At 36.3% G+C, this 11,565-nt stretch overlaps 1 protein-coding gene across 1 annotated transcript in view; it reads right to left on the reverse strand.

Moving 5' to 3' along the window:
- The window catches only part of LOC136863308 (uncharacterized), a 154,086-nt gene that overhangs the window by 22,626 nt on the left and 119,895 nt on the right, over nt 1-11,565 (reverse strand). The window contains exons 2-3 of the mRNA XM_067139698.2: nt 9,645-9,776; nt 1,885-1,974 (exon numbers count right to left, since the gene is read on the reverse strand). Of these exons, the coding sequence (XP_066995799.1) occupies nt 1,885-1,974; nt 9,645-9,776 (222 nt within the window). The remainder of the gene's footprint in view (nt 1-1,884; nt 1,975-9,644; nt 9,777-11,565) is intronic.

The raw sequence follows: 11,565 nt of genomic DNA on the forward strand, positions 1-11,565 counted from the left end.
GAATGCAATGACAGGTCAGTGTAGGAAGAATGAGCAACAAAGATGAGACGTGTTCCAATCGCTCTCTCTCTCTCTCTCTCTTTCTCTCTCCCTGTATATATATAATGATTTGATTTCACTTTTTTTTTTCCATGACTTATAATGACTCATTGGGAACCTTTTCTCCTTGTGTTGCTAAAGTTCTCTCACCTATATCTCTTCTTTTTTTTCTTGTGTTTATCTGGCTTTCTTCTTATCCAGCATTTCCTTCATCCAGACAAGATCTGTTAAGATGACCCCTCAGCAAGTGTTAATGCCATTATTCCTGATGGAGCTTGAAAGCAGGAACAATGGATGTAGATGAAATATGACTCTTGAGGACAGACCCCATCTCATTTAAAAGAGTAGCTATGCCGTGTTAAAAGTACTGTATTGTATGGATCATTTTTAAAAATATTTTGTATTTCCTTTAATTTTCTGAGGTGTTGCCTAGCATATTTCTAGTGACATATGTTTAGATGGATTGTTTTAACAGTGCTAGACTAGATTGGAATATCCAACCAGTGACAGCTAAGGTACCTAATCACTAATTTGGTTGTAATCTATTTCTAATGATTTCCTCAATACCGAAGATTATGATACCTGCAGAAATTGCTACGTATTTCTCCATTTTTTGTGGTTCTGAGCCAGATGCAAGCCTTTATGAGGAATGTCCCAGTTACTTGTTTTATGGTGCTTGATCATTGTGGATCAGCGGTAGAGTGTCGGCCTCCAGATCCCAAGATAGCGGGTTCAAACCCGGCAGAGGTAGTCGGATTTTTGAAGGGCGGAAAAAAGTCCATTCGACACTCCATGTCGTACGATGTCGGCATGTAAAAGATCTCTGGTGACACATTTGGTGTTTACCTGACAAAATTCATTAAATCTCAGCCACAGACGCCCAAGAGAGTTTCGGTTTACTCGGTCTGCCATCTAGTGGGGGCCTAGAGTAAAACGGAAAGTCGAAATTGACGAGCAGACAGCCAGATGGCGTCAAATTGAAATGTCTGCACACGGTAGCTGAGGCCATATGATTATTATTATTATTATTGTGTAGAAGAATATCCATGCTATTTCTTGCCAGGGACATTTCCTGTGATGAACTTTTCTACGTTCTCTCCAATTCAAACTATAAGGTCCAAGAACTGGAGAATTCATTGTCTGTATATTATTGACAGCCTGGTTTTGATGTTAAATTCCCCCAGAGTGGACTTATTTGTGTGTAATGCGGTCTCAGGTATATGGAGCATTCTCCACCATCACATTTTAAGGGAGTTGATTCTCTTCAAATCTCTAGCATTTGTTGAGTTGAGTGCTCTTCATTCGACAAACAGGACCCAACCATTGCAATCACCACCTTTGAATGTATTAGTTGATAGGTGTCTGATGGTTACACTTTTCATGAATTTTGAACACTGTTACATATAGAAATCCCCTTTGGGAGAATAATTTTCAAAAATCAAAACTTAAACTCCTACTAAGTTACCATAATTTGAGTCACCAATTGAGTACATCAGTTCAGTGAAATTGATTGTTCAGGCTTGTCAGTTTGAAATATCCAGCATTTCGCCCCAGTTGGGGAGTGGTCTCATTGGTTGGAATGCCATACGTCTTCAAGACACTGCTGACGAGTGCACTGTTGAGATTATCATTTATCATTAGTGTCCTGTCACTGCGTTATACTACAAAGGAGGCTTGCAGTGGTGTAGTAGCCAGCACCTTAGGGAGGTGCGACATTTCAATTGATAAGCCCATGGCCACACTGGGGTGATATGCTAAGTATTTAAAGATAGAGAGCCCTGAGCAATCTACTGTATTTTGGTGAAGTGAGTAATTTCATCCATTGAATCTAATCAGGATATTTACCTTGATGCAGAAAGTCATCTGAGTTTGGATGTGGGCTGCTTGGTAACTCGTCGCTGTGGTGCTCCACAAAGTGCACAGTTGGATAAAGCACTGAGGACAGAAAAACTTTGTTAACAGCTGCTACTTTCTATTGAATGCTTTTACTGTTTCAAACAAAGGTAAAATACATGCAGCATAGTCAAACATGGACAACAGCAGTAAATCTGAGATTTACCAGTACAGAAAAGTCAGAACACTATGGAAGGTGTTAAGTCAAGGCATTCTATTCATAGTTGTTCTTGTTCCTTTATTTGAAGGGTTTGCGACATCAAGAACCTCATGAACTCAGTAATTGTGGAACTTTGACAATCTAAGTAGTTAATAAATTTAATAATTTTGTGTGGCTATTGCTAGTCTGGTGCAGTCCTTGTAAGGTAGATTCTTGGATGAGGGTGGGCAGCATCTGCCCTGTATGGGAAAACACGTGCAATTGTATGTGTGCAGTGTAAAAGTTGCAGAGATGTGTGGGACAGCGCAAACATGCAGTACCCGGGCCAGAAGAGTTAACCATTTAAGATTAAAATACCCAATCCAGCCAGCAATCAAACCCTGGGCCCTCTGAACCAAAGGCTGCTATGGTGACCATTCAGCCAAGGAGCCTGACTAAATAGGCAATGAAAAGGGGGAAAAAGTGACAAATTTATGGTATATAAATAAGAGTTTTGTCTGTACTTCAGGCAGAATTTCAAAAAAATTGAGTGTTTGTGATTGTCTTAATACACATCTTCTTTCACACGCAATACACTGCACTACCAATCACCATAGGAACATTCAGTAATGAATATATCCCTCCACACAGGATTGGCATCAGGAAGAGCATCCGGCCTAAAAACTCAGCCTAGTGCAAAATATAGCGCCATCCCCAGAAAATTAGGAAAAAGGCCAGGAAGAAGTTTTCTTCTCACCATCTCAATTCAGTAGGTATCTCTTCATTAGTGATCTGGTCTACCAATCTCAACTTCAGCAGTCGTCTAAACCACTTCTATTTCAATGGCCATTGAAATACAGTAGAAATGAGTTATAATGTCCCCGAAGGGACCACCAATCAACCATCGTTTTAGCCAATAGATGCACAAACTGGTTTATTGGGTTGCTAAAAATGTCATATCTGTACATTTTTTTTTGCTAGTTGCTTTACGTCGCACTGACACAGATAGGTCTTATGGAAATGATGGGAGAGGAAAGGCCTAGAAGTTGGAAGGAAGCAACTGTGGCCTTAATTAAGGTACAGTCCAGCATTTGCCTGGTGTGAAAATGGAAAACGATGGAAAACCATCTTCAGAGCTGCCGATAGTGGGATTCGAACCCACTATCTCCTGGATGCAAGCTCACAGCCGCGTGCCCCTAACCGCATGGCCAACTCGCCCGGTCTGTAAGTTTTAGGCAGCACACTTACAGTAGGTACATGGTTAGTTAACAGAATTAAGTTAAAACTTCAAAAATCATAACTGAAAGAAGTAATGTATTTACAATACAGTATTTGTGGAGTGGTACTGCTAGGAATTTCATCAGCTTTTGCTTAAAGAACAGATCCATTTATCCATTGATTCTTGAATATTGATTTTGAAAGAATTTTCTTCAAAAGAGACTGTGTTTTCTCTCCGTCTTTCCAAATTCTAGAAATTGTTCATTGTGATGCACACAAATCCTTCGCAATGCTGATGGTTGTTTTCCCATGTTCTAATTGCTATACTAAACACTTTCCTTTTACTTTGCGAAGTCTTTACAGTGATGCTTGCCTTGATTGACTATTTAACAGACAGACTGATTTGAAATCTACAGTAATAAGTGTTACATTGCTGTCAGCAATCCCCCAAATACGTAACAAACAAAAATCAATTTTGGACGTTATACAGTAGTGACGCTAAGAAGTTCGGGGCACCCCGCAATAATTGAAAATGGGCCCCTCATTTCCTCATAAGGAAAGTTACAACTTTATTTCATAGTACAAGGCTGTATATTACTACAATGAACATCAACGACGACGATAATAATAATAATAATAATAATAATAATAATAATAATAATAATAATAATGGTACACAATTTAGTGTCCAGATTCAAAGGAATTAAAGTAATACACCTATATACGGTGCACACACACACACACACACACACACACACACACACACACACACACACACACACACACACACACACACGTTCTCTCTCTTTTTTTTATTTTTTATTATAGCAACCAAAATATGCTGATTACAATATTAAGGAATAACCTCGTTCCAAGGACCATAGAATTACTACTATTTACAAGTCAATCGTGAATCGTACACTTACTTAGCTACACTGACTGCCGAGAGTTATAAATAGGCTCGAAACTTCAGTATTTAGAGTTTAGATAAAGAGGATGTCTTTGTTATTGCATATTCACTGACTACTGGGTTCTCAGAACTGGCTAATTTCTTCAAAAGCCTTGTTGATTTTTGTGAGTGGCAGCAAGGGGTGGTTATTTTTGGAACAGGTTGAGAAACCCACATTCTTTCAGAAATAACTACCATACTCCAATTGATAAGAGAAGCTCTGCCCTACAACGGCCTAAGTTAGGAATAATCCTCTGTAATACAAACAATACTGTGTTATGTGCTGTAGCTTTATCAATATGTAAAATCACTCTTGAGCTACTGAATTAAGAAACCGTCATTCCTCCCACCCCGCGGGGTCTGCGGGGTCCTTATTGCCACTACTGATGTTGTAGCCAATAAATTTCTCCTAAAATGTGATCAAAATACATCCTTTTATATGATATGTCGTACTCAGTGACATCGTATTAAATGAGTTTTTAAACACAGGTTTTATGAGGATTAAGACAGGACTGATAGATTTCATCGTTATATCCAATACGTCATTAAAAGCGAATCACAATTAAGTATTTATTTTCCACCTAGTCGATACAATGATTGCTTAAGGAAATTTTTAATGGTTAAAAGTGGTACATGTTTCGTATATTATCAACATCTTCAGCCACATAACACTGTTTAGAAGAAAAATATATAAATTGACAAAGTAATGCTTTAGAGGAAGTGTCCTTAAAATTAACATAAGATTGACAACATTAAAACAAACAAATAACTCAAGAGAAAATATATAAATTATTTCTACAATAGAAATCAGTCATCAAGGAAACACTTGTACAATATTCCATAGAGAATATGTCCTAATGAATATTCTTTTCTTAATAATTCATGAAAAAAGGTCAATTTATAAATTAAAAATTATACAATTTATAAGTAATTGTCGAAATGAAGAAATCCAGATATCACAGTGTGGCTCTTATTATTAATGCAGATGAAAATATAACTAATTCCTAGTTGTCAATTCTTATTAAGCCTGCTTTCCTTTGGAACAGTAACTCCTGTCATTCTTCCACAGTTTTGTGTAATATTGATGATGTGTTCTTCCTTGTTCTTGCACCTGAGGAGGTGGAGGAGCGGAGGATATAGGTGTGTCAAGAACTTCCTTGCTGTCACCTATAGCTTCAACTGAGGAGGAATAAGTTGTAGGGTTATCTGTAGGTGGAGAAATTCCAATTCTTTTTTTGTGATCTTTCTCAAGCATTTTCAAATATACTAGAATTTGATAATATAATGGATTCTTATATTCTACAGCCTCATTAAGGTTATCATTTTTCTTTAAAAGTTGGTCTAGATGAATGTATAGATTTTCATATGTGTTCATTAAGCTGCCCTTTTTTGATTTTTTTATGATGGTCAGATCTTGTTCTATGTTGGTAAATTTATGACCTGTGGCAGTCATGTGTGATCCCATAGCTGAGAATCTTCTATGTTTTTCAGCATTCACATGTTCCAAATATCTAACTTTAAAATTGCGACCAGATTGTCCTATGTATGTGTTCTTGCATTCAAAGCATGTGAGTTTATATATTCCCGAATCAAAAATTTATCTTTTCCTGAGAGATTTATTGTATCATGGTTGAAAATTCTATGTTTCATGTTGTTATTGGTGGAAAATGTAAGTTTGAAATTTTTTCTCTTAAATAAATTTGTTATTACGTATATGTTTGGATTATTATATGTGATCTTGATGTATTTTTCAGTTTTACTAGGTTTGATTGCTAATTTAGATTGTTGCTTCTCCAAAAATTTATTAATCATTTTATCAATCATGTTATTGTTGAAACCATTCAAGAGGGCTTGTTGTTGGATAAACAACAGTTCTTTATTCCTTTCAGATTTGGATAAAGGAATACTATTTAAAGTTAAAAACTTCATAACTGATCTGTATTGAACTAATAGTAACAATGTTAAAAAAAGGAAAAATGTTCCACCTTTTCAATACAATAACACTGTTGCACGAATCAATGTAGCAAAATATTTAATTTATTAAGGGACCAGTTTTGACATCTGTCCATGTCTTCATCAGCCTACACAAAAAAAAAAAATGGCAAGAAGTTAACACAATGGTAGCACTTATGACACTTTTCTTGAATTAAAAATAGAAGTTCATGTAGAGGTTCTTGAGCACTCTTGCTGATCTTGAGGTTAAAAAGATGTAGTATAGTTCACAATTGTTGTTATTCAAGGAATAAAATTTTGGTTGCTAGGTAACAAATATAATTTTGTTTTAGTACTTTAAAAGGAGGATAGTGGTATATATACATACTCTTAGAATATGAGACTATTAGTACTTACCTTACCATTTTCACTTTTCTATTTCTTATTTTAATTTCTTTCCTTTCCTTAGATATCAAAAAATCCATATCAGTACTAGTCTAGGCACCAACAAGGTGGTTAATAACTTGAAACAAAAATCAAGCTAAATAACTTAATTATCACAAAAGCAGATAAAGGAGGAACAGTTGTAGCCCTAGATAGAAATGCTTATATTGAAAAAACAGAAACATTTTTTAATAACAATTCCTTATAGTACAGTTGATAAAGACCCGACATCACGTATTCAGAGGGATCTTAAAAACTATTAAAAAGCACGCCTTTCTTGTTTAATGAACATGATGTGCAAATATTAATAAATATGAACCCTAGACTCCCGACTGCGAGAGCACTGCCGAAATTACATAAACAGGGAGAACCGATTAGACCTATCATAAATTTAAAAAATAGCCCCATTTATAAAACTTCTAGATTTATACATAATTTCTTATCAAGTAAATACGTATTTCATTGTAAAACACCTATCACAAACCCAGTGGATTTTTGCAATCTAGTTAAAGATTTTAAACTTGGATCATCTCACACGACATGTTCGTTTGACATAACCAACATGTATACAAACATTCCAATAGAAGACACTATCAGAATCATTAAGAAGAATTTAATGAAGAACAAATTAGTAAGCATACCAGAAATTGAAGATTTTATTAATGTTTTAAAATTTGTGTTATATCAAAATTATTTTACGTTTAATAATAAAATTTACCAACAAAGAGGACTCTCAATGGGAGCCCCAGCATCAGGAATATTGGCTAATATATACTTAGACTATTTGGAACACACAAAAATTATTAATCAAATAGAGGGTTTGGATTTTTGGACACGTTATGTGGACGATGTTTACGCTATAATAGATAACAGACTCACCGATAGCAATAAAGTTTTAAATATATTGAATAATTTGGATTCCAATATAAAATTCACTTTAGAAGAAGAAGTAGAAAGATCACTGAATTTTCTGGACATAGTCACAACGAGAGAAGAAAAAGGACTTTCTTTCAAAATACACAGAAAATCCACTTTCACACTGACCACTATCAAGAACAACTCGTTACACCCTGAGGCACAGGAAAGATCAGCATATTTATAGTTACGTTAACAGAGCGCTTAGTATTCCTTTATCCAAATCTGAAAGCAATAAAGAACTGTTGTTTATCCAACAACAAGCCCTCTTGAATGGTTTCAACAATAACATGATTGATAAAATAATTAATAAATTTTCGGAGAAGCAACAATCTAAATTAGCAATCAAACCTAGTAAAACTGAAAAATACATCAAGTTCACATATAATAATCCAAACACATACGTATTTAAGAGAAAAAATTTCAAAATTGCATTTTCCACCAATAACAACATGAACCATAGTATTTTCAACCATGATACAATAAATCTCTCGGAAGAAGATAAATTTTTTGATTCGGGAATATATAAACTCACATGCTTTGAATGCAAGAATACATACATAGGACAATCTGGTCGCAATTTTAAAGTTAGATATTTGGAACATGTGAATGCTGAAAAACATAGTTCTTAGCTATGGGATCACACATGACTGCCACAGGTCATAAATTTACCAACATAGAACAAGATCTGACCATCATAAAAAAAACAAATCAAAAAAGGGCAGCTTAATGAACACATATGAAAATCTATACATTCATCTAGACCAACTTTTAAAGAAAAATGATAACCTTAATGAGGCTGTAGAATATAAGAATCCATTATATTATCAAATTCTAGTATATTTGAAAATGCTTGAGAAAGATCACGAAAAAAGAATTGGAATTTCTCCACCTACAGATAGCCCTACAACTTATTCCTCCTCAGTTGAAGCTATAGGTGACAGCAAGGAAGTTCTTGACACACCTATATCCCCCGCTCCTCCACCTCCTCAGGTGCAAGAACAAGGAAGAACGCATCATCAATATTACACCAGATGCAAAACTGTGAAAGAATGACAGGAGTTACTGCTCCAAAGGAAAGCAGGCTTAATAAGAATTGACAAATAGGAATTTGTTATATTTTCATCTGCATTAATAATAAGAGCCACACTGTGATATCTGGATTTCTTCATTTCGACAATTACTTGTATAATTTTTAATTTATAAATTGACCTTTCTTCATGAATTATTAAGAAAAGAATATTTATTAGGACATATTCTCTATGGAATATTGTACAAGTGTTTACTTGATGACTGTTTTCTATTGTAGAAATAATTTATATATTTTCTCTTGAGTTATTTGTTTGTTAATTTTAAGGACGCTTCCTCTAAAGCATTACTTTGTCAATTTATATATTTTTCTTCTAAACAGTGTTATGTGGCTGAAGATGTTGATAATATACGAAACATGTACCACTTTTAACCATTAAAAATTGCCTTAAGCAATAATTGTACCGACTAGGTGGAAAATAAATAAATAATTGTGAATCTATTGAAGTGCGATATGGACCATGAAGCTGATTTTATGTAAAAGTTAAAAGCAATGTCGCAACAAACGGTTTCGACTGTACTTGCTATATTAGAGTTAATGAATCACTTTGTGAAGTTCAATTCAAATTTATACTATGCCTTCTCGGACTGTTCTATTTGAGTAATCAACCAAACAGGTGCTGTTAACTCCCACACAATTCTCACATCACTACCAGCAAGTATTGCTGAATTCTAGTGTTTACGTGACGATGCATTGACTAGAAAAAGTAAACTCGTGTCTTAATATTCCTTGAGGTGGTGTAGCTCTTTTCAGGCACACCTCTAATGGAGGTTAGCTGCATGTACCTTCAGCTCTCCTGCCAATCTTAGATATCTGGTAGTACCGGGAAAAACAAACTTGTGCCTCCGAGGATGCAGCTAATTGAGCAAACTATCAGGCCTACACTATGGAGGTGGACTAGGGACTAGGTTAAGAACAACAATAGACTGTACAGCAGAGTGGACTGGATAAGGAGTGGTGGAGAGATGAAGTCAAAAGGAGATGAAGCACCCAGGTCAGAGAAAATTATGATTAGTAAATTGTACCTCCTTCCTCCTGTGCATGTAGCAGGTGACCTCTCCAGAATACAGGGCTGTTGGGAAGTGGTCGTACTGGAGGAGCCACGAAAGTGAAGAGCACGTTTGTGTCCGATGGCTCACTGCTCGGTGGGCTATGTGCTGAAACATACAATATTACAGGTCAATGTGGCACGTTATAACTGCAAAACAACTGCTTTTCTCTATTTTGAATAAAAAGGGTCTTTCAGTTAGTAGGTCTTGACTTAAAAGAGTAGCCGAGCTGGGAGGCTCAGATGGTAGAGCTCTAGCTATAGAGTTCATGATAGTGAATTCAATTGTGGGTCATTCCAATGGCATTTGAAGGTGCACAGAAAAGACAGTATCTTGTTGATAAATCTACCGACACCTAAAATACATCCAGCAAGACAAAATACCACCATGTTGACACCTCTGATAAACGTAAAGGTGGTTGATGGAATGTAAAATCAATACAGTATAATCTATAATCTGTCCCCAGTGTGTCTTTGAATTTAGTTACATCCTTACAACAATGGACTGACAGTTCATTAACCATGGGTCCTTTATCATCAGCTTGCTGTTGTGTAAGTCATGGGTAAGATCCCAGTTAGAGTATAGTTCCAGTATATGAGACCCACACCAGGATTACCGATTTGAGAACTGGAAAAATATCCACAGGAAAGCAGCACAATTTGTTCTAGACGATGACTTGGGAGAAGGCAGACAAGATGCTCCACTAAGTGGTTTGTTTCAAGTGATCATTGGAAAGATGGCATGGAATGACATGTAGACAAATAAGCTTATTTATGATATATGTATATAATTTGCTGGGGCCATCAAGGACCACGTTAAGTCTTGTTGCATTTGACACTGAACTTGGCCTTCTTTAGAGCCCAAATTTCCCTCATTTTTTGTGAGTGGGCCTGCTTACACTCCTCTGTCCGTGTCTTCTCTTTGGTTTAGCCCGTTCGTCAATATTTTCTTGCGGAATCGATCTCTGTTAAGGGCGACTTCAGCTGAGATATGTAGCATTTGCAGGTCTTCTTTGGTATTCCTAAACCAGGGAATTGTGGTTTTGGGGTTTGAATTAAAAAAGTGAAAGATTTCTTTAGTTAACTTTCTTCCGTCCATTCTTTTCAGATGACCGTAAAATTGTGTCTGTCTTTTTCTGATTGCGTCAGTAATTTTCTCTATTTTGCCGTAGACTTCCTTGTTGGATCTCTTTTGATGGATTCCATTTCTGTACTTTGATCCCAAGATTCCTCTCACAATGTTGTTATTATTATTGTTGTTGTTGTTACTACTACTATTTTTAGTTCCGGTGGGGTACGAAGACATGTTCTGTTCGCCTGGTGCAGGACTTTCTTTTTGACCCCCCTGGGTGACCTGCACATATGGATGTAGCATGGTGATGATGATGATGTAGGGAGAGAGCAAACTTAGTATCAACACATAGCCTGCTCCTATTTTGACTCCAAGGGGTCTGCCAAGGCTCAACATCCCCATCTGAGGAACAAAGCACCATCAACATCAACAGTGTCATACTCCCTCACTCCACGTGAACATTGTGAAGAGGTTTGGAACTGAAACAAGCTTTTGGCATGCAATCTAGTGATTAGAAATTGTATATCACCATCTCTCCTACCCAACCAGCCAACATTCTGATGGTGAACATTTTTTTCCCATGAACAGGACTTGAACTGGCTAACCACCGTGTCAGACCATATAGACTTGACGCCTTGATGATCATGGCCACCAGGCGGTCTGGTGGATAAGCTTGAATGGAGTGCCATAAAATATGGGTATGTGGAAATATCCCATACTCTGTAAAAAGATTGGGATCTGCACTGAAGAGCAGAGGCATAAGACTGAGTCGGACAAAAACTGAATACATGCTGTGTGGAGAAACTGAACTGGTACATCTCCAAGG

The sequence above is a fragment of the Anabrus simplex genome, chromosome 1 (genome assembly GCF_040414725.1).
Source record: "Anabrus simplex isolate iqAnaSimp1 chromosome 1, ASM4041472v1, whole genome shotgun sequence".
NCBI classification, from domain to species: domain Eukaryota; kingdom Metazoa; phylum Arthropoda; class Insecta; order Orthoptera; family Tettigoniidae; genus Anabrus; species Anabrus simplex.